The sequence below is a fragment of the Carassius gibelio genome, chromosome A17 (genome assembly GCF_023724105.1).
Source record: "Carassius gibelio isolate Cgi1373 ecotype wild population from Czech Republic chromosome A17, carGib1.2-hapl.c, whole genome shotgun sequence".
Taxonomy (NCBI): domain Eukaryota; kingdom Metazoa; phylum Chordata; class Actinopteri; order Cypriniformes; family Cyprinidae; genus Carassius; species Carassius gibelio.
The window spans coordinates 27353715-27381673 of NC_068387.1; the positions used below are offsets into that span (position 1 = coordinate 27353715).

At 38.0% G+C, this 27959-nt stretch overlaps 1 protein-coding gene across 13 annotated transcripts in view; it reads left to right on the forward strand.

Annotated features, from left to right (window-relative positions):
* LOC127933162 (von Willebrand factor A domain-containing protein 5A) overlaps positions 1-23395 on the forward strand; it is a 40691-nt gene extending 17296 nt beyond the window's left edge. Inside the window, exons 2-21 of one of the 13 annotated variants that reach the window (XM_052529928.1) lie at positions 13735-13786; positions 13908-14110; positions 14187-14409; positions 14850-15010; positions 15144-15258; positions 16064-16239; positions 16322-16410; positions 16501-16645; positions 16725-16804; positions 16886-17000; positions 17085-17243; positions 18295-18398; positions 19156-19373; positions 19940-19987; positions 20507-20557; positions 20705-20740; positions 20843-20899; positions 22116-22255; positions 22334-22457; positions 22564-23395. In XM_052529928.1, coding sequence (XP_052385888.1) covers positions 13744-13786; positions 13908-14110; positions 14187-14409; positions 14850-15010; positions 15144-15258; positions 16064-16239; positions 16322-16410; positions 16501-16645; positions 16725-16804; positions 16886-17000; positions 17085-17243; positions 18295-18398; positions 19156-19373; positions 19940-19987; positions 20507-20557; positions 20705-20740; positions 20843-20899; positions 22116-22255; positions 22334-22457; positions 22564-22643 — 2367 coding nt within the window. In that variant the 5' untranslated portion in view covers positions 13735-13743 and the 3' untranslated portion in view covers positions 22644-23395. Of the gene's footprint in view, positions 1-13734; positions 13787-13907; positions 14111-14186; positions 14410-14849; positions 15011-15143; positions 15259-16063; positions 16240-16321; positions 16411-16500; positions 16646-16724; positions 16805-16885; positions 17001-17084; positions 17244-18294; positions 18399-19155; positions 19374-19939; positions 19988-20506; positions 20607-20704; positions 20741-20842; positions 20900-22115; positions 22256-22333; positions 22458-22563 lie in introns of those variants that run through there. The other 12 variants (XM_052529929.1, XM_052529930.1, XM_052529931.1 and 9 more) reach the window with 12 other exon arrangements.
* The last annotated feature ends 4564 nt before the right edge of the window (positions 23396-27959 follow it).

Sequence of the window (27959 nt, forward strand, 5' to 3'; positions counted from 1 at the left end):
ATTTTCAGCAGTTTTTACTGTAGAATTATTTTTTATGAATTTTTGAACTTGACACAATACACAATGTACAGTATTGTTCAAAATAATAGCAGTACAATGTGACTAACCAGAATAATCAAGGTTTTTCGTATATTTTTTTATTGCTACGTTGCAAACAAGTTACCAGTAGGTTCAGTAGATTCTCAGAAAACAAATGAGACCCAGCATTCATGATATGCACGCTCTTAAGGCTGTGCAATTGGGCAATTAGTTGAATTAGTTGAAAGGGGTGTGTTCAAAAAAATAGCAGTGTGGCATTCAATCACTGAGGTCATCAATTTTGTGAAGAAACAGGTGTGAATCAGGTGGCCCCTATTTAAGGATGAAGCCAACACTTGTTGAACATGCATTTGAAAGCTGAGGAAAATGGGTCGTTCAAGACATTGTTCAGAAGAACAGCGTACTTTGATTAAAAAGTTGATTAGAGAGGGGAAAACCTATAAAGAGGTGCAAAAAATGATAGGCTGTTCAGCTAAAATGATCTCCAATGCCTTAAAATGGAGAGCAAAACCAGAGAGACGTGGAAGAAAACGGAAGACAACCATCAAAATGGATAGAAGAATAACCAGAATGGCAAAGGCTCAGCCAATGATCACCTCCAGGATGATCAAAGACAGTCTGGAGTTACCTGTAAGTACTGTGACAGTTAGAAGACGTCTGTGTGAAGCTAATCTATTTTCAAGAATCCCCCGCAAAGTCCCTCTGTTAAAAGAAAGGCATATGCAGAAGAGGTTACAATTTGCCAAAGAACACATCAACTGGCCTAAAGAGAAATGGAGGAACATTTTGTGGACTGATGAGAGTAAAATTGTTCTTTTTGGGTCCAAGGGCCACAGGCAGTTTGTGAGACGACCCCCAAACTCTGAATTCAAGCCACAGTACGCAGTGAAGACAGTGAAGCATGGAGGTGCAAGCATCATGATATGGGCATGTTTCTCCTACTATGGTGTTGGGCCTATTTATCGCATACCAGGGATCATGGATCAGTTTGCATATGTTAAAATACTTGAAGAGGTCATGTTGCCCTATGCTGAAGAGGACATGCCCTTGAAATGGTTGTTTCAACAAGACAATGACCCAAAACACACTAGTAAACGGGCAAAGTCTTGGTTCCAAACCAACAAAATTAATGTTATGGAGTGGCCAGCCCAATCTCCAGACCTTAATCCAATTGAGAACTTGTGGGGTGATATCAAAAATGCTGTTTCTGAAGCAAAACCAAGAAATGTGAATGAATTGTGGAATGTTGTTAGAGAATCATGGAGTGGAATAACAGCTGAGAGGTGCCACAAGTTGGTTGACTCCATGCCACACAGATGTCAAGCAGTTTTAAAAAACTGTGGTCATACAACTAAATATTAGTTTAGTGATTCACAGGATTGCTAAATCCCAGAAAAAAAAAATGTTTGTACAAAATAGTTTTGAGTTTGTACAGTCAAAGGTAGACACTGCTATTTTTTTGAACACACCCCTTTCAACTAATTGCCCAATTGCACAGCCTTAAGAGCGTGCATATCATGAATGATGGGTCTTGTTTGTTTTCTGACAATCTACTGAACCTACTGCAGGGGCGATTCTAGGATTTTTTTTCAACTGGGGGGCACAAGAGGGGCCACAATTAATACAGAGGGGCCAATCTTGTGTTGTTTGAACTGTATATCCAAATCATTTCAAGAGTTCAGTAACCTTTAAAATCAGTAATAAACAGTGTTACCATATTATTTAGGGGTGCTCCGATCACGATCGGCCGATCGTTATGCGCATCTCGTCAGTAAAGCCGGTTTTCTAATCAGCGATTAATTCCATCAGGTGCGTGATTTCTCATAGAGCAGCTGTTACTACACAGAGCCGTTGTTAATAGAGAAGATGCGCAAATCACGTTAATTTTCAGCGTTTATTGGCCCATCTTCTCAGTTAACAACGGCTCTGTGTAGTAACAGCTGCTCTATGTGAAATCACGCACCTGATGGAATTAATCGCTGATTAGAAAACCGGCTTTACTGACGAGATGCGCATAACGATCGGCCGATCGTGATCGGAGCACCCCTAATATTATTAGTTATTCACTGCTCTAAATCAAAACAATCAAATACAATTTGTATTAACTTTTCACTTTACAAAAGTGAAAGAAAAACTGTAATAAATGAATCCAATGTATGAATAGTGTACAACTCACAAATAATAATAATAATATAATTTATTTATAATAGCCTTAAGGCTGGTTCACACGGCAGGATAATTGGGCCGATTTTAGCCCCGATTCAGCCCTTCCGACAATCTTAGGATGCTCCGATTATCGTAAAATAATCTGATCAAATATTCCTGCCGTGTGTGGTGTGTTAAAACTAATCTCCTCTGCTCGGAAGAATGTCGGGACCGCTCCGATCTCAAATCGGGGATATCCAACATGTTGGATTTATTTTGCCCGATTTCTTCTCGTGTGTGGTGTCCCCCGAGGACAAACAATCACGCAGCCTGTGGACTGTGGCGTGTAGCCAATCAGAAAGCGAGGTGACGAGGCAGTGATAGTACCGGGAAACAAAATCAAAACAGCCGGCGTATATAATATAACAAATACAAATAAAGTCGATGGGCATAACTACATCCACAACTGCAGTCCACCAGAGTACATGGAAACTAATATATGAACGTTTATTTCAACGGTTATTAATCTGTGTAGTACGTAACAACATTTCTATGAGATAAAACAACAACTTATCTCCATATCATGATATAGCAAGTATAGTCCATGCTCGCGTCGTCTCCACCTCTTTGACCATCGCCTTTTCTTATTTTTCTTATGTTTTTTTTTTCCCGTTAAAAACAAAGCACAAACTATGGCCACTGCATCCTCTTTGTCCGCCATGATTGTTTACTCTAAAGTCACGTTTGATCTCGAGGGATTTTGCGAGATTTCCCGTCTGACCTGGGAATGCTCGGGAGTCAAATCGGTTCGTGTGTGATGTGTTGATATTGCCTTGTGGCTGCACACCACACACGGAGCGACCAAAACTGTTAGACCCGTGATTTTTTATCGCCGTGTGTGGGGTCTCTCAGGTTTGGAAAATCTGCCGACAATTTTAAAATCGTCCCGTGTGAACCAGGCCTTACATAATATATATATAATAGCCTTATTTATATAAATGCAGAATAGCATTAATAATTCATAGAAATAAATACACAATTAATTAATATAACTAATATAAATTTAATATAACAAATTGTTTTTGTTTATTATCCACATCCCATTCAATTTGCATAGCAGCAGTTGCAGTAAATTTGCATTGATGAATAAACAAAATCTACTTATGTTAAGGCTAATTAATCTTGAGCATATTGATTTAAAAATATCATATATCCATACTTTGTTAGATAGCTACTTGTTCAAAAAGGTAGCTTTAATTTAACATGTAAAATATGTGGATCCTATAGAAATAGTTTAGAATAGCTTAATTAGTCCAGTGTTATTTTAGTATTAGTTATTTATTTTGCTATTTAATCATGCAATAAATATTTATGTAGGCTTTTTTTTCATTTGAGAATGTTTCTGGGTGTCATCAAATGACGTTTTGTCAATAACTTCTGTGAAGGGAGGGAGATAGAGCTAGAGAGAGAGCTTTCCAGGGTGCAGACAGCAATCGCGGAGCACCATGGTGATTTAGAACGCCAACTGAATTTATGAGAAATCTACAGACGCAAATAGACTAAAGGTGTAGAAAAATAAAGACCTATTTGTGTATTTTAGACTTTTTTTTCACCACAAGTCTGAAAGAAGACATGTTATTGAAGACAAACAGCCCCAAATCTCAAAATTGACCAGTAAAAAAACGATGTTTTTGCACGTGTCTCACCCATAGACTGGAAAAAAAGTCTCAAGTGTGCAGCGTTTTTTTTGTTTTTTTTGTTCTCAAGTGTGGAGCGTTAGATAAACATCATACGATTTGTTTCGTAACCTCACTTAAGTGAAAAAGTCGCTAATCGACTGCATGATTCAATAATGACTTTATTAGAATTGCAATTATACTTTTTTTAAACCATTGCTTTAAATTGCGTTGTTGCCTATATCGGCGCGTTGGGCCGAAAAATAAAATCGTAACGCAGTAAACCCCTTTTACATTCAGCATCAGAGGAGCATAGTAAATATAATGATTAGCATCTTGGTCATCTCACTAATCGAAAAACATAAGCTATATAAAATAGATCAACTTATCGTGTGCTTTTTTGTTGTTGTTGGAAAACAGCAGCTCGCTATTCTTGGTCCTCGTTGAGAAGCATCGCGACGCAATCATGAGTTATTTACTAAACTGAAAGATTATGATTTGAATTTGTGAGTGACAGACAAGTAGAAGGGTGGGGGCAGAGCCATATAGAGAGAGAGTTGCGACAACGGAAGTTCGAAATGTTTGGCTGTCACGTGATTCGTGTAGACTTCAAATAGTTCCAGGAAGTGCTTTGGCGGCCATTCAAATTGATAGAGTAGAGGGACAGAACTGCGATTTCTGGTAATAAGGAGTCAATAAATGCATTTATTTTATATGTTTATACAACACACTGACATATGTACGTAGCATGAGTATGTAGTTACAGCGATGTTGTTTTTAAAATATCAAATCGGGTAATATTTGAGGATTAGTGTTCAATTACCGTTATTTTAAAAACGTATTTCAGGCTAACGTTAAGTTTTATAAACACGGGTTCCTGTTGCCTTTTTACGTTACATATTGTCCATTTTTTCACTGATCTAATGTTAACTCATGTCATATTGATGACTTTCAGGTAGTACAGAGACAGGCTGGTGACAGGTGATTTTCAGCTCGCTCCGCACTATGAGTCAATTAACTTACCAGCAGTAATTAGCATGTTAAATAAATGTAAAATGAAGCTTACTGTTTATAATTCTTACAATTACATATAGTAATATAATTATGTATTATAAATAATATACCTATTATATCTAGTATAATTCTTACAATACTTATTCATGTACACAATATATTCAGGTTTAAAACAACTTAAGCATACTCGTATATAAACATGTACACTGCCATTCAAAAGTAATGATGCTGAAAATTCAGGTTGGCATCACAGGAGTATATTCCATTTTAAAATAGAAAACAGTTATTTTAAATTGTAATTATACAATTAACTATTTACAGCAATTCATGAATACATTTCTAATAAATGTAATAGCATGACAAGCATTTTGTATGTGTCCTTTCTTTCATGTTGTCCTTGCATAGTCTCCACCGTGGTTTACTGTGCTGCATGGGGATGCTCCACTCAGTCAGAGAAAGGTGTGCGAATGTATGGCTTCCCCGCTGACATAGAGAGGAGAAAATAATGGTTGGCTCAAGTCAGCAGGAGCAATCTAAATACAAATAAAAATTACAACAACAAAAAATTGTTAGGTAATTATACTTACATTTATTTGCACTTTTTTACATTGACAATGTTTTACTAGAAATAAGGAACAAGCAAAGCCTTGCAAAACCCAAGGAGCTGAGACTCATGGTGAGACATTGCAGGGAGTCATCAGTGTTACCTATAACTGTGCATTTAACCACCATGTGATATGTACTGTATGTGGGTAGACAAAAAAAAAGGTGTGTGTGGAAACTAAACTGAAGTCAGTATGCAGAAAAATTGCGGCAAAGCAATTTGTCATGACCAAAAAATTCAAGAGTAGGCTGAGACCAGATGCTATTCCCACAATCTTTGTACATCGTCCTGTGGTCAAAAAGAGGAGGGCCCTGCTCCACGATGCACCCCTAGTCCTGTGAACATACAAGAAATGGCTACTGATTACAGCTGTTATTTCAGGTGATTCATATATAATAAGTACAAACTCGTACTAGTAAAGTGATGTGATATTTTCAATATTTAAAATTAGCAAAACCATGTATTCTACCTCTATCAGTTTCAAAGGTTGAGGAAAAAAGAACAAGGACACTCAGAGAAGGGAAAGTGAGAGTGAAGAAAAAGGACATGGCTAGAGAGGAGAGACAGGGACAGGTGACACTGCCCAGTCAACCAGCAGCAAGTCAGCCAGCATTCCATTGAACCATCAGCCAGTTACCTGGGTCTATTAAAAAAAATTTAAGAGACCAGAAAAAAAAAAAAAAAAAAAAAATCAAACAATGCAAAGGCAGCACTAAGAAAAATAATGAAAATTCAGCTATCAAAAAAAAAAAAGGTCCCCTCAGCTCTCCTGACCTGCATCCTCACTGATGCTCCATCACAGAACAGTGCAGTGGCACCACTAATCCTCCACCCACCAGCACCCACAGAATGTTACAGTATGTTACTTTTATACACTAACAAGTTTAAGTATATAATACAGTATTATTATATAATATAGACAGGTAATAGTAAATGAATCACAATGACTAAAAACACTCCACCCATGTTTTTGCAAACTCAATTCACTCTAAATGTATATCAATAGGGTGCATTTTATTATTAAGTAATTTAATATGTGTAATAAGGAACAAACTTTATAACCTCATTTTTACCACTTCCACTCACCGCTGTCACGTTATATTGAACTAACGTAATAGGCTATGTAACGTTAAGTAACTTTCCCCACCCTGCAAAAAAAATATGTTTATACTCCTTTTTTTCTAATTGCAAACACGATGGATGAAACTGAATTATGAGAACAGATTTTACAATTATTAGGGTGTTCGTTACTCACTTTATTCAGCTCCAATCCTAGCCTAATCTGTTAGTTATCTGATAACAAACCTTAAATCTACTCATTTAATGAGTGATAATCTACTAGAAGGTTTTAATTTGCAATTTATTGTTACTAAGATGTACTGATAATATTCAATCTTATTTTTTAAACGTCTTACCTGTTAAAAGTGCGTCGCGATCAGTTTGTTCTGCTGCATCTCTACGGCGCGGCATCGGTTTGCTGCTACTTCCGGGAACTATTTAGAGGCTCCACGAGCCGCCATTGCTGTAAAAAAAGCGTTCCATTGGAGTCAATGGAGTTGTCGCAACTCTCACTCTATATGGCTCTGGGTGGGGGCACACTGGGGGGCCAATCAGTTTTCAGGCCCCTCCCCTGGCTACGCCACTGACCTACTGGTAAATTGTTTGCCACGTAGCAATAAAAAATATACTAAAAACCTTGATTATTCTGGTTAGTCACATTGTACTGCTATTATTTTGAACAATACTGTACAATAATCTGCCTATTGCATTTTCTGCACAATTCGCGGCGCTGTTTCTCGAAAACCTCAGAGGGTGCGTTAGATTGGACATTGTCCCTTTAGACTATAGCTACTACCCTAACGAAATTCAAATTTTCAGCAGTTTTTACTGTAGAATCATTTTTTTATGAATTTTTGAACTTGGCACTTTACACAATGTACAATCCGCCTATTGCATTTTCTGCACAATTCACGGCGCTGTTTCTCGGTAACCTCAGAGGGTGCGTTAGATTGGACATTATCCCTATAGACTAGAGATACTAACAAAATCCAAAGTTTAAGCAGTTTTTACTGTGGAATTATTTTTTATGAAGCTTTAAACTTTTTTAAATTTGGTCATATATATTTTCCTTGATTATATACAACATTTTATCTCTCGCCCCCCCCCCCCCCTAAATTGTGAATATATATTGTTTTCTGGCTGTTCAAAGTATTTTCCGGATTATGGAGTGACAAAAAAAGATAACCAGAATTCCCTCTGTAAAAAAAATTGACTCTAATATGTCAAAAAAAATTATGAATTTTTTTTTGAAACTGACTTCATCTAGTGTTCAGATTTTTTACTAATCATTTATGCAAATTAGCACATATTTCATTAAATAATGCCTAATTTGCATATTTAAACATAACATTTTTGAAAACTTGTAATTTAAAATATGTTTACAATAATCAATGTAATCAATCAATTGGGTAAGTAAGGTGATAACGATCAGTTATTTTTTTGCCCTATTCACCTGCAGTGTCTCGCCTTAAATTTACATATAGTGATAACATTTAATGACAAAATTTCATAACGTTTTCATATAGGATAAGATAACCACAAAAACTAAATGTAAATGATAATTTAGTAAATGATGAAGATAAATTAATAACTTTGTTTAATGCTAGACAAAATGTATTTTCAGTTCTTCAAATCCAATTGTTATAGTTTTTAGCACCATGGACAGTGACATAAACTCATTTATACTTCAAATTCATGGGTGCATAACTTCAAAATTCTGTAGTAAAATGTCTGAAATTGTGCATGGCTATACAGTCAAGCATACTGGGTATAAAACAACAATGCAACTTTTAACGAACCATCAAAGGCAGCTGAGATAAAATGCCTCCAATTGGGCTAATAATGCAATGGCTATTCTAAATGTTATATCTGTCAAAGCCTTGGGTCAATAATTTCTAAATGCTACAGTAGAAATGTCTAATATTGTGCATGGTCACAATCAAGCATTTAACGCAATATTTAACGCACCGTGAAAGGCAGCTGAAATATAGCGCCCCCAAATGGGCCAACAATGCAATTTTTCCTTGAACTGTATTATCACATTTGTTAAATTCATGGGTCCTTAAGTTAAAAATGCTACAGTACAAATGTCTGAATTTCTGCATGGTGACAGTCAAGCACATTGGGTATAAGGCTCCAGTGCAATCATTAAAAACACTCAAAGGCAGCTGTGATAAATAGCCTCCAAATGGGCAAACAATGCAATGCAATTCTATTGTATCTGACAACATGGGTCATAATAAAATTCATAATAAAATAATTCTACAGTAAAAACGGATTAAAATTTTGAATTCGTTAGAGTAGTAGCTCTATTCTAACAGGATACTGTCCAATCTAACGCACCCTCTGAGGTTACCGAGAAACAGCGAATTGTGCAGAAAATGCAATAGGCGGATTGTACATTGTGTAAAGTGCCAAGTTCAAAAATTCATAAAAAAATAATTCTACAGTAAAAACTGCTGAAAATTTGGATTTTGTTAGCGTAGTAGCTCTAGTCTAAAAGGAAAATGTCCAATCTAACGCACCCTCTGAGGTTACCGAGAAACAGCGCCGCGAATTGTGCAGAAAATGCAAAAGGCGGATTGTACATTGTGTATTGTGTCAAGTTCAAAAATTCATTAAAAAATTATTCTACAGTAAAAACTGCTGAGAATTTGTATTTCGTTAGAGTGGTAGCTTTACTATAATGGGATCATGTCCAATTTAACGCACCCTCTGAGGCGACTGAGAAACAGCGCCACGAAATGGGCAGAAAATACTTTAGGCGGTTCATTGTGCACTGTGTAAAGTGCCAAGTTTAAAGCTTCATAAAAAAATAATTCTACAGTAAAAACTGCTGAGAATGTGGATTTTGTTAGGGTAGTAGCTCTAGTCTAAAGGGACAATGTCCAATCTAACGCACCCTCTGAGGTTACCGAGAAACAGAGCCACGAATTGTGCAGAAAATGCAATAGGCGGATTGTACATTGTGTAATGTGTCAAGTAAAGAAATTATACAAACATAATTCTACAGCAAAAACTGCTTAAAATTTGTATTTCGTTAGAGTAGTAGCTCTACTACTTCACAATGCTACAGTAAAAATGTCTAAATTTGTTTATGGTGACAGTCAAGCACAATGGGTATAAAGCCCCAGTGCAACTTTTAATGCACCCTCAAAGGTAGCTGAGATAACCCCAATGGGTAATGGGTAATTTTGGCCCATTTCATGGGTTCATAATTTCAAAATTCTTCAGTATAAATATCTGAAATTGTGTATGATTATTTACAAGCACAGATGCAGGATAAAGCATCAGTGAAACACCCCCAAATGGGCCAACAATGTGATAACTCTTCTGTATTGTCAGATTGGGTCCGTAACTTTAAAATGTACAGTAACAATTCAATGGCTCTTTCAAGTCAATTAAATTTAATTAATACATTCATTTGTATAACACTTTTCACAACACATATTTCAAAGCAGCTTTACAGAAAATGCAGATTTCTGTTACAATACCACAGTAGGATTTTATGAGATATCAGAAAGTACAGTTATTAGAACAAATTAGTATTTAGAAACGCATGCATTTTAAGCAACAATTCATGTGCAGTTTAAAGCAATGATAAAATGATCATTTATTTATAATCATCCATGTTTGATGTTCTGGAGTCCTTGCAGGATAGGTTTCATCTCTTCAAATGTGTCTGAAGTCTTCATAAGGGGCTGGATACAAGCTGGAGCATAATCTCAGGTTACTTTGTTACATTTTCATTTGTAGCCTAATTAAAAAAAAAAAGTATCCAATATATTTATTTTTAAATACATTCAAATTATGTTATTTGCAATAATTAAAGGTTGATGTATAGGCCTCATCATATTTTTTACAGTCATTTTATGTTATTATTATTTGTCATTTACATTTCAAAATGGTGTATTATTCTTTTCTGAAAATAGATAGGCCTACAATATAATCAGGGTCCCTAAAAAGTGTAAATAAGAGAAAAATGGTCCCTAAGTTGAGCTGATGACATGTACAATTATTAAAGAATACTGTAGCCTAATTATGTGCCTTTATATTTTTACAGTCCATGTTCGCTGATATATCAGTGTTATTTGCATAAAAATATATATTATTTTATTCTGAAAATAGACACAAAAGTAACACAATTCCGTTAAAAAAAGCGACAAAGAGAAAAACCGCACGGTCCCTAAGTTGAGCGTCAATAAGAAGCCAGCAAACGCGGAAGTTCGCGTCATTTAAGGTGGAACGGATAGCGTCAATAAGAAGCTGCGAATAAGAAGCTGGATTCAGCCTCGTGAATTTATGAATGAATGTGAAAGTTCTGACACAAAACGAAGTTATTACGTATCCTCACGCTTTTTAAAAGTCGGCAAGGTATCATGTATAAGACTACACAATTAGGCTAGCACTGTGCTTTCATTATAGCTTAATTTCTTGATAAATCCATTTTTACCTCTTTCCGCCTGTGACTCCTCGCGACTCCTGGTTCCCTCGCTTGGCACTTTTTTTTTTAGTTTTCCAAACAAATCAGTCTTTTGCGCTCTGGCGTACTCTCGTGTTGCAGCATTCACTGCAGTCAGACATTAGAGATTCGCGCTCGTAAATTTTAAAATTGGCCATAACTTTTAATATATATATATATATATATATATATATATATATATATATATATATATATATATATAGTGTATGTGTATATGTATGTGTATATGTTCTAATAACATGCTGTATCATAAATGTGTAAATATTATTGACCAATTGGAACTAGCAACTTAATGCAAATTTGATGTTTGTACTGTCAGGCATCATTCTCCGTCTCTCTCCAGGTTGATGTAATGCTTGGTGGGCTAGCTGCTCAATGGTTTCGTCTTTTTGTGTAATTTAGATGAAATTTTGTGCCTTTTTATAATTTGAGTCACTTTACAAGTTGATTAAAAATTGCCAAAACCTTTTTTTTTTTTTTTTTTTAAATGGCTTAATTTGTTGCTAGGTGCTTTAATAAAAAAAAAAGTTGCTAAATCTAGCAGCAAAATTGTTAGGTTGGCAACACTGGGTTGGGCTCCACTGCTGTAGTTTCTGTAAATTAGAAACTATTGATTAGGTTTCAGGAAAGCACCACCTTATTATCAGTAAGTTAATGTTAGACCAAAACCAGTAGAATGCAAGTCTGCAGTCTGGGTGTGTTAACATGATCATATCTGTTGCTTGTGAGGTAAGTGGGCAAAGCTCAGTTTTACCTTATTTTAATGTGAATTATTATCAATATTTTCCCTTCGCATTCACCTATGGCCAATCAAATAGAAAGCATGGCGAACTCTTCTCAAGCTGATGTGATGGACATTCATGACTGTGCTACGTATATGGATTCAAAATCTGATGCTGACACACCCCGGGGGGGGGGGGGGGTGTTATGGTGAAATGTCAATCAGCTTATCAACTCAAAACACCTGCAAAGGTTTCTTGAGCTTTCAAAATGGTCTCTGAGTTTGGTTCACTAGGCTACACAATCATGGGTAAGACTGCTGATCTGACAGTTCTCCAGAAGACAATCATTGACACCCTTCACAAGGAGCCACAAACATTCATTGCCAAAGAAGCTGGCTGTTCACAGAGTGCTGTATCCAAGCATGTTAACAGAAAGTTTAGTGGAAAGAAAAAATGTGGAAGAAAAAGATGCATAACCAACCGAGAGAATCTCAGCCTAATGAGGATTGTCAAGCAAAATCAATGCAAGAATTTGAGTGAACTTCACAAGGAATGGACTGAGGCTGGGGTCAAGGCATCAAGAGTTCCACAAACAGACGTGTCAAGAGATTTCCTGTACCACAGACAACATCAGAGGCGTCTTAACTGGGCTCAGGAGAAGAAGAACTGGACTGTTGCCCAGTGTCCAAAGTCCTCTTTTCAGATGAGAGCAAGTTTTGTATTTCATTTGGAAACCAAGGTCCTAGAGTCTGAAGCTCATAGCCCAAGTTGCTTGAAGTCCAGTGTTTAGTTTCCACAGTCTGTGATGATTTGGGGTACAATGTCTTCTGCTGGTGGTGGGCCATTTTGTTTTTTGAAAACCAAAGTCACTGCACCCGTTTACCAAGAAATCTTGGAGCACTTCATGCTTCCTTCTGTTGACCAGCTTTTTGAAGATGCCGATTTCATTCTCCAGCAGGATTTGGCACCTGCCCACACTGCCAAAAGCACCAAAAGTTGGTTAAAAGACCAGTGTTGATACTTGACTGGCCAGCAAACTCACCAGACCTGAACCCCAGAGAGAATCTATGGACTATTGTCGAGAGGAAGATGAGAAACAAGAGACCAAACATTGCAGATGAGCTGAAGGCCACTGTCAAAGAAACCTGGGCTTCCAGACCACCTCAGCAGAGCCACAAACTGGTCACCTCCATGCCACGCCGAACTGAAACCGTAATTAAAGCTAAATGAGCCCCTACCAAGTATTCAGTACATGTACAGTAAATGAACATAATTTCCAGAAGGCCAACAATTCACCAAAAATGTTTTTTGAAGTATTCTAATTTAAGAGAGTGAATTGTGGGTTTTGTTAAATGTTAGCCAAAATCATCACAATTAAAAGAACCAAAGACTTAAACTACTTCAGTATGTGTGCATTGAATTTATTTTATACACAATTTTCACAATTTGAGTTGAATTACCGAAATTAACTTTTCAGTGACATTCTAATTTATTGAGATGCACCTGTATGTTTTAATTTTTCCTTTTTATTCGAATCATTGACAAGGCTACAGTATGTGGAAGTGTGGGTTGAAAAGAACATGCCTTTTGTTAATTAAAGCCCTTCTGCAGGCTATTTTCCCAGTCATGTATTTTATAATTTAAGGGTTCTTAAAAATACTGTGTAAAAATGATTGGAATATGTGTAAAGGATTGTGGGTGATTGAAGTACGTGAAAGATACACCTGTTGCATCCTTCAAAACCGGTCCCATGAAGACTGTGGACAGTTGTCTAGAGAAGAGTGAACCGAAGTTCTGATGGACAACATTACTCTGTAGACTATTCAATAGCTATAAGAAATATTCCCTTGATAATCACATTTTGTCCAATCTTTCGGTGTAACTTGATACAGCAGCTGTTTATTTTTGAGCAGATTACGTAATCACGACAGATTGTCTAAACAGACAAGTTATATGTTATAATGTGTAGTAAAAGCTGATTTGTTCTCACAGAGCATCATCATGGTGAACTGCTGTGGTCTCGTGTCTGAAAAAAATGAACCAGGTAAAAACACGTCTCTTCTTTCTTAAAAACAATGTGAAACTGTTAATATTTTATATTGTGTATAATTAGAGATGTGTTTGTTTTGAAGAAGTTGTTGGTGTGTCTTCTGTTTGTCTCTCAGTTCCTCTGAAGAGTATCTCGGTGGAGCTGCAGGTCCGGGATCACGTGGCCTCCGTCAGCTCCTGTCTGCAGTATGTGAACGAGGAGGAGCGTCCGCTGGAGGCCGTGTTCGTCTTCCCGCTGCCCGCCGACGCCGCGGTCTGTCACTTCAGCGCCAGGATCGGAGAGCAGGAGATTGTGGCCGAGGTGCAGGACAAACAGAGTGTGAGTCCTGCGTCTGTCTCTAGTGCTGTCTGATTGTGTCTGAGTTTGTGGATACGGATGAGTTTGTCTCTCACAGGCGCGGGATCAGTATGATGATGCTGTGAGCTCGGGCCAGCAGGCGTTTCTGCTGGAAGAGAGCGAGGAGAGTTCAGATGTGTTCAAACTGAGTGTGGGCTGTTTGTCTCCGGGTCAGAAGGCCTCCATCACCATCGTCTACATCATCGAGCTCAGTGTCCAGGCCGATGACGCGCTGCGCTTCTGTCTGCCCGCTGTACTCAACCCACGATACACACCTGCAGGTAATCATTACCTGGTTTCAGGAAAGAGCATGTATTGTATGTATGTATTGATATGATGGTGAATAAATCCAGATCATAACCCATTACTGGCCACAGCAGTGGCTGTCCACATCTTCTGTAATTAAAGGAGTAGTTCACTTCCAGAATGAATTTGTTCTGATAAGTTACGCTCCCTAATGTCATCCATGATGTTTATGTCTGTCTCTGTTTAGTTGCAAATAACCACAAAAAGACATCTTGCAGTAGCTCAGTGATGTGAAACTACAAATTCACGCATGACGTAATCCCGTTGGAAAGGTCACGTGCGATCAGCTCTTCATCTGTATGCTGGCAGCTGGTTCCTAATGCTCAGGTCACTTCTGGTCAGAACGGAAGCTGCTGTTGGGCTCTAGATTGATCCAGAGTTATAAAGTGTGTCTGTTTGTCTGTGGTTCTCTCAGTTTCAGCGGCTGGTGTTCCAGAAGTTTCCTCAGCATCAGTTATTCCTTACACTCTGTCTCTGAGTGTTGAAGTGAGATCTTCAGACCGTATCTCCAAACTCGAGTCCAGCTGCCCTCTGGATCCTCTGGAGTTCCTCGACGCGCAACACACTCACGCCACGGTACTGTGTGTGTGTGTGTATGTCTGTGAGAGAGTTTCAGTGACTGTGTGTGTGTCCGTGTAGTTTTTATGCACTAAACGTTTTTCAAGAAGCCTAAAAGCATGTTGGTGTGTGTGTGTGTGTGTGTGTGTAGGTGAATCTGACTGCTGGTCACCGGTTCGATAAGGATGTGGAGCTGTTTCTGTATTATGAAAATTCCCATCAGCCCTCTGCTGTCGTGGAGGCAGGAGCGTCTGCGGCTCCGTCAGGTACGACTCTGTGCAAATAACATTGAAACATGGAAGATATGATGCTTTTGTTTGTACATGAATTCAGTTTGGTGTAAGTATAATGTAAGTTAAAGCCAGTAAACTCAGATTGTTACTGTACTTTACAGTTGTTGCTTGTCAGAATGATTAATATGATCCAAATAAGGTTTTGGAGATAATTGGTGTCACGCTATGTATATCTGTTTTTCTATGTCATACTGTGTGCTACACATCATAAGACCTCAGTTCCAGTCGAATCATTGACCGTTCATAGGAGAGAATGTGACAGAATTTGATCAAGAATGCTGATTTTGCCCTACACCAAAAGAATACTTTTTTTGATTCTAGTAGTTTGTGCACTGATTTGTGATGTTTAGGACGGGTCGTATGTAAGTTGTAATGCAGGGTTGATTAGTTTCTCCGGTAGTTTTGATTCACTCTGCAGGATAGAGACTGACACGCAGTCTAACACAGTTCATACAGCATTCAGGCCATTTACACCCCTTTACCACAGTACTGTCTAACGCCATCCAAACAGCTGAATCCCTCACAATCTTCAGGAAACAACTGACACTCTTCCATGAGCATCTAACAATAAAAATCTATGCCTTCTCTTTCTGTTCTCTTATTATGCTTTTTGCCTTCCTGTCCTGGATTTACCATTTTGAACAATGATCAAAACCTTGTATAACGGGCACTTCTCATGTTTACTGCCATCGTTTTATACATTTATAAATGGTATTTCTCAACTGTAAATCGCTTTGGATAAAAGCATTCGCCAAATTAATAAATGTAAATGTTGCAGGTTCTCTGATGGGCGACCCAGCGCTCATGATCAGTCTGTACCCAGAGTTCCCTGCAGATGTGATGTCATCACTGGCGTCTCGGGGCGAATTCATTTTTGTAGTTGACAGGTCAGGCAGTATGGACTGCCAGATGCATCATGGGAATGACGCACAGATGCGCATCGAAAGTGCAAGAGTAAGTTGTCAGATTTCAGACATGACGCATTAATCTGAGTGTATTGAGTTGCGTGTTCATCTGCACATGTGTGTGTCTCCAGGACACGCTGCTGCTGCTGCTGAAGAGTTTGCCCATGGGATGCTACTTCAACATCTATGGATTCGGATCTCACTTTGAGTCCTTCTTTCCGTCAGTAACTAGATGTTAATTAATCTTCAGGAGTGACTTTGTGTGGGTTAGCTGTGGGTGTGTGAGAGACTGTGGTGTGTGTCGTTGCAGTCAGAGTGTTGTGTACAGCGAGGACACGATGGAAGAGGCTCTGAAGAGAGTGAAGAGCATGAGCGCAGACATGGGCGGCACAGAGATCCTACAGCCGCTTAAACACATCTACAGTCAGCCCTGTTACCCAGATCACCCTCGACAGGTACAGCACAGCCACACTCTCACTGATTCCTTCAGGAAAACAAACAGATCATTGACTCCTCTCTCTTCCTCTCTCTCAGCTGTTCATCTTCACTGATGGAGAGGTGTGGAACACTAAGGAGGTGCTGGATCTGGTGAAGAGTCACGTTTACTCTCACAGGTGCGTTCACTCGTCTCAGTCCTCCTCATGTACTGATCTCATGTCAGGTGCTCAGCACTGGAGCTGCTCTTGTGTCTGCAGGTGTTTCTCCTTCGGGATCGGTGAGGGTGCGAGTACGGCTCTCATCACAGGAATGGCCAGAGAAGGTTCTGGTCACGCTCAGTTCATCACAGGCACTGACCGCATGCAGCCCAAAGTAAGACTTAATGTGGAAACAGACTGGACAGAGTGAGCATAAGATGTTAAGGGTGTGTATGTACCAGCCTCTCTCCTCCGTCAGGTGATGCAGTCGCTCAGGTTTGCTCTCCAGCCGGCCGTGGATAATATCTCTGTGGACTGGACCGTTCCCGAGGGTGTGACGGTGGACATGCTGTCTCCATCCATCAATACTCTGTTCCAGGGTCAGAGAGCGCTCATCTACGCTCAGATTAAAGGACAGGTGAAAGCTTTGAATGGTTTTATCTAATGGTCTTTTGGAGACCAGCTTCATTCATATAAACCAAGGGCTCAACAACCACCAGATGCAAACTGAATCTAAACCCACTCCTGTGGGTTTCAAGCACATATCCCAGTGTGAAAGCTGTCATTGCACTGTTGCATGGCTAGATCTTTTCACTGTTATCAGGAAAGCAGAGTATTACAGATAAGAGTATAAGGGTCTACTTTTATTTGTGCACACACCCACAATATCAAAAAAACGTGGTGCTTTTTTTTTTAAAACAAAGAAAATGATTTGGATACGCTTTCTGCCATTTAGGAATGGTTTAAAAAATAAAACGAAACTTGTAAAGGCTACTTGCCTCACAGACATGAGAAATATATGTATAGAAGGCTCAAAATGTCTACTTTAAAAGAATGCTAACTTGCCTGAAATAGTCAGAAATTCCCTTTTTTTTATTTTTTATTTTTTTTACCTTTTAGACAAAACTTTACAGAAAGGTTTGCATGTGTATTAATGAGGTCAGAAAGTATAAAAAAAAGTTAGAATAATGTTGTCTTTGGGATATTTTCACTGCAAGACAACACACACAAAAAATACAGCAAATGTTGAGAAAAGCCACCACAAATTTAGAAAAAGTCAATAAATCTTGTTGGGACTGCATGATCATCTGAGATACTGATCATTTCATGTTAAAAGGGTTTAATTGAGTTTATGATTGAATGTGACCAATAGCCAAAACAAAAGCGTTATGGATATGAATTTTACCAAAGATTTAAAAAAATATAAAGAGAACATGAACAAAGAAGCTCACAAGCTAGAGAAAGCAGTGAATTTGAAGAGAGGCTCCGCCCACACATTCTTCTGATTGGGTGTGATTTGTGATTGATTTTGTCACATCTGGTACCATTAGATAAATTGCTTGCTTGTGTTGCATCACATTTAATTTAGATGCTGTAAGATAGATGTGGTAACAAATTTAATTTAAATAGTTGCCCTGTAAAATCTTTAATCCTCAAATATGTTACTTTTTCTTTCTTCCTCATCATAGAGTTCAGGAAAGAAGGAAGGAGCTGTGACCGTGAAATACAAGCTGAAAGATCAACCTGTGACTAACCAGCTTCAGTTTACCTTACAACCAACGGAGGACACAGGGTAATATATATATATATATATATATATATATATATATATATATATATATATATATATATATATATATATATATACATACATATATACATACACACACACACAAACATTTGTTGTGTAAAGTGTGTTCATCCCATAGGTGTAATGGGTTTTTATACTGAACAAACTGTATATTCTATCGCCCTTCACCAACCCTACACCTAACCCTAACCCTCACAGGAAACTTTGTGCATTTTTAACTTTCTCAAAAAAACTCATTCTGTATGATTTATAAGTGATTTGAAAAATGGGGACATGGGTTATGTCCTCATAAGTCACCCTCTCCTTGTAATACCTGTGTCATACCCATGTCATTATACAGAGTTGTGTCCTGATATGACACAAAAACAAGAACACACACACACACACAGGTTTCAACCGGTTCATGGGACAGAATCAGCTCATTCATGAATAGGACATTACTCTTGATCATCAGAGGAGTGGTGATTTCTTCAGTTTAAATTGAGGAATATGTTTCTTTTTTATGACATTTTGTTGTATAAAAAGTATGTTATTATGCTTTTGAACATGGTTTACCCAAATTTTTTTTTACTATTGATTTTATTGGTTGTTTTGGCATTGATCCGGACAATTATAGATGAGACATGGATCATTATAAAGAGGAGAACTGACCCAAAACTCATCTTTGTGATCACATTGGTGACGCCTGGCCGTGTCTCTGACGGTAAAGAATGTATTTATAGGTTTATGTTTGTTGTAGACTGACGATCCACCGGCTGGCAGCCCGGTCTGTGATCCGCTCTCTGGAGCTGGAGGAACGAGCCGAAGGAGCAGACGCAGAGAACGTCAGGAAAAGGATTGTGGAGCTCAGTGTTCAGGCAGGAGTGAGTAGCGCTCATACAGCCTTCATCGGCATTAATAAAGACCACAATCAGACTGTGAAAGGACCGCTGCTGCAGAGGAGAGTGCCAGTAGCACGTAAGTTCTGTGTGTGTGTGTGTGTGTGTGTGTGTGTGTATATTCACTGATTTACTCTGTTTAGAACAACCCTGATCCTGGAGTGCCACTGTCCTGCAGAGTTAAGTTGTATCCTAATTAAACACATATGGACCTGCTGAATGAGGTCTTCAGGATGACTAGAAACTTCAGGAAAGTGATTAGGAGCAGGTCGGAACTAAACGCTCCAGGTCATTGGCACTCCAGGATGAGGATTGGACAAAGCTGGATCACAAGGATGATTTCATAATCAGTTTTACTGTCACATAGTAGTTAGACATTACATTTACATTTACATTTATCTGACGCTTTTATCCAAAGCGACTTACAATTGCTATATATGTCAGAGGTCGCACGCCTCTGGAGCAACTAGAGGTTAAGTGTCTTGCTCAGGGACACATTGGTGTCAACCAGTGGATTCGAACCCAGGTTCCTCCGACCAATGGCACGCTTCTTATACACTGCGCCATCACCACCCCATTAGACAGACATGCATAATAATTTGTTGTATACACATAATCAACATGTGAAATTCAATTCTTTATTAGATATGCTTCAGATGTCTATGATGCAATGCCAACCTATGAGAACGTGTGGTAAGAAATAACCTACTTTCTTTTTCATGGTTCAGTCCATCTCAAGCAATCCAGCAAAGGTTGTTTAACAATTTTACATTTTCTAAATTTGTTTAAGTGATTACCTCTATGTAAGATTATAGAAAAAGCACCTGATTTAGTCATGCAGATTTTTATATAAACCTCAATATCTCAGCTCAGGACAGTCGATTCTTAAATTATAGCACATTATATCAGACATTGAGGTTTAGATGTGGTCCATGACACAAAGAATAGAAATCTAATAAGTTGGTTTTTCAGTACCAATACATGAAGTTAATCACTCAAATATGAGTGGTCAATCAATCAATTTTTCAGTTTTTGGATGATATGAGATATATTTTAGTCATGTGTTTTTTCGTTAATAGCTGGTAGCGTGTAAAAGAAAATGTTCTGCGGGTATTTCACTGAAATGGGCTTATTTTTAAATGTTTTTTTCATCTACTTGTCTTTTATCCTGTCACTCATTGAATGATTGTTTTACCTTATGCCCTTAACAAGCCCTGGGTTTTCCCTCTCTTTTCTCAGGAATGGTTGTCCAAAGGGCACGGCGTAAGAGAAATGCACAGACAGCAGCACATCACTGAACATGTCTTATTATGTTAATGTTGTTTTTTTCCATCTAATTTTGTCACTCATTGAATGATTGTTTTAGCATATGCCCTTAACAAGCCTTGGGTTTTCCCTCTGTTTTCTCAGCAATGGCTCTTCAAATGGATTTTGATTCTACAATGCGTAAGAAAAATATACAGCCACTTCACTAAGCTTTTTTTTTTTTCTCAATCTAATAGCCTTCTTCTGTATGTCACTGTTTGAATGATTTTTTTTTTTTTTTAGACTATTCCATGGCCTCGTCCAACTCAATGATTGAATGTGATGATGAGTCAGATCAGAGTAAGTCTAACAAAGCAGCCGTAGGTTTTGAAACAATGCCTTAAATCAGACAGGATTCATTTTACATGGAGACATTATATTATGCATTAGATACTGAGATGCTTTTGAATTTAAATTCATTCAATCATAGCACCTTATATGAACTCTGCATGTAGATGTACATCAGATTAGAACTTGAAAGGAACAATTGATCTATGGATAAGCCCTGCCCCGTTAGTTACAGTTGCTCCCTTGGACAAACAAACAACTGCTCACAGTCTTGCAATGAGAGCTGTCAATGTGAAAACCTTGTCACAAGATGTTTTTGAACCATTTTGGAGACAGAAGGACCACCATTCAAGTGGAAATTGAATATGCCATACAGGGATATATACAAGATTTAAAAATCTACATGGTTGGTAATTCTCTATCATTTAACATGATTCGTTTGCAAGCAGTGTTTACAGATCACAATGCAAGTGGGAGAGGTCTCATATTATTAAATTGATTTACATTTAACCAGTTTAATATGAAGTGAAGTGTAGACCTTCGTTTGTGTTTTTGGCCTACAGTCTACTATTTAGGTTTGTACGTTAGCATAACTTTAACTTTAGCTAGTTATAGCCAGAGATACTTTGCTGAAGCACTAGATGACATTAATATTCTGATTGCGAAAATTAAAAGTGTAACTTAATGAGAGTATGACAACCAGAAAATGAAGGTTTTCTTTTATATTTTGATTGGGGTTAAATGCTTGGGGTCGGCATTTAGGAAAGAGAAGAGTGTAGGAAGAGAGGAGCTTAACAAAAGGTCAAATGTTTTCTTGTATCAGCTGTATTGATCATTATGCTTTTTTCATAGAAATTTAATCAGTAAGGGTTTGGGTCTATTCGGCTAGAATTGTTTTCTTTTTCTGAAGTGCGTAATGAAATATTTTACAGTTTGATTTTAAATGTCAAATGACATCACAGCATGTGGACGATGATGTCATCACCGCTGGTCTACCTGCTTCAGGGGGTGTGCTGACATTTAACTTTACAAATGGCAAAAACTTTCTCTGTGACAGCGTTCCAGAACATTGAAAAAGAAACACTACTGGTGTCTGTTTATAGATGTGTCAAAATCCTGATTAAGGCTTTATTTCATTTGATTTATTTGCTTTAATCATAAACTTACTGCTATGAATGCTGCTATGGGTGTTTAGATGACTTCTGTCTGAATGATCTGTGCATTTCAGCAGAAGCTGAGCCCCTGAAGGACCCTGTGCTCCAGCTGGTCTCTCTTCAGAAGGCCACGGGATGCTGGGAGCTCAACGCCTCATTGGCTGCTGTGTTTGGGAAGACAGAGGACGAAGTGAACAATCAGAAAACAGCACAGGTAGGACATATGATGTCATATCCAAAGATAGGTTTCTGATTGGTGTGTGCGTGTGTTTGATGTGTGCTTGTGTTTCAGGTGGACGGGTCAGTGTGGGCCACCGTCCTCGCTCTCATCTGGTTATATGCATTTAAATCAGATCAGCAGGTGGAGTGGCAGTTTGTGGCCATGAAGGCGGCGTCATGGGTCCGCTCTCAGAAACGTGAGACAATATTCAGCTATCAAAATATTTCACATCAAATGTTCTGCAAGTTGGTGCTTCCCATGTTATTTTACAGTGATATGAGTTGCAGGTGTGTGTGTTTCAGCAGACAGCCTGTCTCAGTGTGTGTGTGATGGGAACGCTCTGTTGGGGTGTCAGGTGACTGAAGACATGCTGGGAATCTGAAGACTGCAAATCCTGTGCTTGTAGAAGACCAAATATCTAATATGTTTTTCCTCCTCTGAGTAGGATATAAACAAATAAAATAAAAAAATATATATGTATATCAGTGGCAGAAATTAAGATTTATAGATCATCTGAAAGCTGAATACATAATCTTTCCATTGATATGGTTTGTTAGTAGGACAATATTTGGCTGAGATACAACTATTTGAAATTCTGGACTAAATACCAATACTGTTTTATCAAAGTTTTTTTTTCCACTAGCCTTAATTACCTGACATGTAGAATTATATTTGAATGCATTACATGAATCAGAATAGAGAAATATGCAGTTATAAACAGCCAAGAATGATAATTCTAATAATGTCTGTAAATATAACAGAAAAATATACTGACTCATTTCAGAGAAGTTTTCCTGGAACACTCTGATTAAATGAGAATTGTGACCCTGGATAAATTCTGTAATTTACTTCACCTGTTTGTCTGCATCCCAGAAAAAGATAAGCAGTTTGCAGTGAAAAATGTCTATATATGTGAGGGATAATAACAGTCCTGTACAAGTCAGATTAATTAAATCAAAATCCAATTGGTTGATTTCAGTCCAAACAACCTGGGAAAATGGGGAGCCAGACAGTAATTAATATTAGCAAAAATTCTAAAAGTTTATTATTTAAAATGTCCTCTGTAAACAAATACTATTTACTGTAGTAGCAATAAAAACATTAAGCAAATAAATGATGAATTGTTTCCACAAACGTTTATTGTAGATTTACAAATTTTTCTAATTCAAACAAAAGAGAAAAGACAACATTTTCATAATTTGATTGTTTTATATATGAACGCAGCATGAGTTGTTTTTGCAATACTTTATGAATCAAAGAGTGTCATCAACAATATGTGTGATTTTCACCCCCAAACCAGTTAAAGGCAAACCATGGCCCTTATGTTAAAACCCCACCCAACATCAATGACTCGCGTCTCAAGCTTGGTTTCATTTGTCAATACTGTTACAGAAGACATTTAGACATCATTCAAGGTTTTTGATTGTACTGGAAACTTAACAATTCACTACTGCTATATAATGAAGTTAAAAAGTAATCAGTGGATCAATATGTAGTTTTTTTTCTGAAATTTGAGATCACTAAATATTTAAGAAAATTTGGTAGCTTTATAGCCAAATGCAAAAGAGCTGAAGAAACTGGCATTGTTGTTAAAATAACAAAATTAACAAATAAATGCCCAGAAAATGTATTGAATGAAGCAAAATTACTATTATCAGATCTGCAATCAAACTAGATGAACTACAGAAAGAAAGCTGAAGATGCGTTTGTTCATTCAGTGAAGCGATGACTCGAAGGTGGAGAACAAAATTCACAGTACTTTTTTTAATTTAGAGAGACACCATATTAATAACAACATTAGTAAATTAAATGTGAATGAGATTGTAGCAAAGTACCATAACCTAATTTCCAATTACTGTTGTGAATTTTTATTGAAAAAAAAAAAAAAATTCTGATCCATTTATTCTCAAAACGTATCGCATGATTTTTAAAGTTCTATAGAAGTGAAAACTTGACAAAAAAAAATATTTTCATATACTTTTTACATACTTTTTGATATGGCAATTTCTGTTGAGGAGGTGATAAAGTCAGTTAATTATTTGAAAAATAACAAATCGCCAGGTACAGACGGTTTGATCACAGAATTTTATAAAGAATTTACTAAAGATTTGGTCCCTTTTTTGCTCAAGATGTTTAATGGAAGTACCGGTAATCAATGCCTTCCACCGATCTAGACTCTAGGGTTAATCACATTAATACCGTAACCAAAAAATTATATTACACTGTCTGTCAATTAGTTTACTAAACAATAATTATAAATGATTTGCCATGGTATTTGCTTAAACCCAAAGCTGTATTAGAAGCGGTTATTGAAAGAACACAAACTAGCCTCATGAGAAATAGGCATATCTCAAACAACATTAGATTGGTTTTAGATATTTTGGATGATCCTGAATTTAAAGAATTGATTTCTGTAAGACCTTTGATTCCTTAGAGTATCAGTTTATTTTTGATTCACTTATAAAATTTTGGCTTGGAAATATTTTCACTTCTGCAATTAATAATATTTATAAGAACAGCAACAGTTTATTTGTCTAGAGGGATAAGGCTTGGTTGCCCTGTCTCTCCATATTTATTTGTGATAAGTCAACTCCTCACTAATCATATTAAAGCGAGAACGATAAAAGGTATGACTATTTTTGCTAGAGAACTAATTATAACACAATTAGCAGGTGATACCACCCTCTTTCTTCAAAATGATAACAGACAAAGTGATGTGACATACAGCCAAGTATGGTGACCCATATTTAAAAGTTGTGCTATGCATTTTATCCACCTAAAGTGCACACGCACAGCAGTGAACACACATACACTGCGAACACACACCTGGAGCAGTCACGCCCAGGGACTGCTGGCTAAACATCTGATGCATATGGCACACAAAAGTGGAAACGCTTCAGGAGTGTTGAAGTCCCCGTTGGATTGGTGGAATTCAAAAGGATTTCTCTGAGACTTGTGTGTTGCATTCTTTAACATTCCAGCTTGAAACAAATGTACGTGGTGCCAAACCCCCTGGTGAAAGAAGAAAGCCTAGTGTTTACAACTGTGACAACGAGTGTCTATCAGAATCAACAAAATGCTCAAAGAACTACGTTATCTTTAAAAAAAAAATCTGGTCACATAATTTTTTTAAATGAATAGCTTCACTGTTTTTCTCATTTACTAAGACACACTAAATAAACTGGGATCCGTTTGATCTTCATCATCACATTATTAGCACAGAGGAAGTCTCCTCTTGCAAATGTTTTAACACTTTTTCATTTGTTTCACACATTTTTCACACCCTTTTTCAAAACTGTTACCACAGATCTCATTGAAAGGCCCCAAACTCTATTGGATTCACTGTGTTGAACAAAAGAAAAAAATCTATTCACAGCTGATAGAAACTACTTGCATAATTATAAATCTCGATGCACCTGTGTGAAACTCATTTGCACAACTCTTCAATCAGCAATCAGTCCTCATCTATCTATAAAAGATGCCACCTATGTGTTGCTATTTACAAGCATGGATCAAAGAGGCCATAGGCACTGAAGGAGAGTAAGAGGCCATGGAAGAGGAGTTTGTATGCGTGGTGGAGGAGCTGCAGCAGTAAGAGGACAAAATCGAGCTCAAGTTTCAAATGAAATTCGGGCAACAATTATTGACCATGTCATCAATCATGGCTTGGCTATTTTCGTGTTTGGATGGGGTCTCACCACAGATGGGGGGGACTAGGACAAAGTTGGAGATGCAGGAAAGACACAAGGGACCGCAACCCCAGAAGTTCCTGCATCTGGCGGTTGTCCTAGTAAGGATGATGTCTGTTCAGTTCTAAAATGTATGAACTTTGAAGAGGGGTGGACTGGTAGAAGCTTGGTTTGCAGAAATGTGCATCTGCCAGTCTCACACTCTCGGCCTGATGGGAAGGAATGGGAGGTTTGGGGTTGGTCTCTTTCAGGTGACCCGGATACCTTGCGGTGTTAACGAAGGGTCCCCTGCACGGTGAGTATCCAGCCTCCCTGGGTCCACTTGGACAGCACGTAGGGTAGGTGGCCTGGGGCTAACAGGCCTTAATTGGAGCCCAGTCTTCTATGGGGCGAAACACAGTTTGCTTAGTACATGGGTTGCACCAGGGGCTGAGAGGGAGGTTATAGAGGGGGTTAGGGCTAGTTGAAGAGTCCAGTTCAGGATTTTCTTGCATTGATTTGTAAAGTGGGCTCAGAGAGCCGGGGGGTGGTTGTATAAAAACAGGTGATCGAGAGTTATCGGGATCCCAACAGTGGCATTGTGGATCCAGCGACGGTCGCATTAGCCAATTGACTGAGACACATGCCGAGGTCTGATCACCCTGGGCGGGTCGCTCTGAGGGACGGTGTCTAATGTTTAAAGAACCAGACTAATGTCTAAAAAATTTCTCCCAATGCTTTTCCTGGGGAGACTAGGAAAGGCCAACGAGGCCCAAGTTAAGTGAGATGGTAGGTTAGGATTAGAAAAAATCCAAGAGCTGAAGCACAGTCCAGCTCTGGTAATGCGCAGTCCTTAAATACTCCTTCTGGCCGCTCTCCTGACTCAGCCGAGGCCTGCCCCCACAGCCTAGGCCCATTGCTGCACCACCAATATATTTGGTCTTTTTATCGTTGAACCACAGATAGTGAGGTGTGTGTTTTTTTTTTTTTTTTTTTTTTTTTTTTTTTTTTTTTTTTTTAACGTTTGAACGAGAATTGTTTTTAAAAAATAAGTGTTATTTATTGATAAATAATTGTGGGTTAAAAATCCAAGATCCAGGACCCAAAGGTCCGAGAAATGGCTATGCACTGGTCCACTTTTTGGTGACCACTAAAGGACACCCCAGGCCCAAAAAAGAAAATGTTCATTTCATGGAGATATATATATATATATATATATATATATATATAATTGTAATATAACAAAATATAGGGCTTAATCGCATGGGTTCCAATCAAACGGGCTATATTGACGTGGTTTACACCAAAAGGGTTTAATTTAGAGTTAGGGTTAGGAACGAATGAGATCCAGTTAGGAACGAATGAGATCCAGAAGCTGAAACAAAGTTCAACATCGGTAAATGCACTGTCCTTCTTATACTCCTGATGGCCACCTGCTTTCACCGTTCGAGCAGAGCCCCACAGCCCAGGCCCACAACACTCCCCCAATAAAATGAGACTTCAAATTAATAACCTATTATAATCATTATTTATATTATAAAAAATAATTTTATGGGTTTCAACCATTAGTGGTAGAATGGGTAGGTTTTAGGTGTAGTGTGGTTCTGCTGGTTAGGTTTAGGTGCGGTGTGGTTGTCCTTAGAGTTAGGGTTAGGTTAGGGGAATGAAACGTCCAAGGTCCAGACCTGAGGTCTGAACCTGGTTGTGCACGGTCCATCCGTCCACTGACCAATAAAGACCGATCCAAGCCAGACCGAGTCCATGAGTCAATGCAAAAAAATCCAAAATGGGGCTAAAATATTTGTTGTTATTTCCACTAGGTTTGCACAACAAAATGGGTGTTAAGGTTAGGTGTTGTGTGGTGCAGTACATCTTTGAAAAAAGTCGACATCTGTATGGATGGAGGAAATCGTTCTAAACCCCCAAGAGAGTAATCAGTAATTGAACTATACACGTCTCAACATCGTTTTGGATGGAGGAATACGTTTCTGTGACTTCAAGAGATCTCAACATCGTCTGGATGGAGAAAA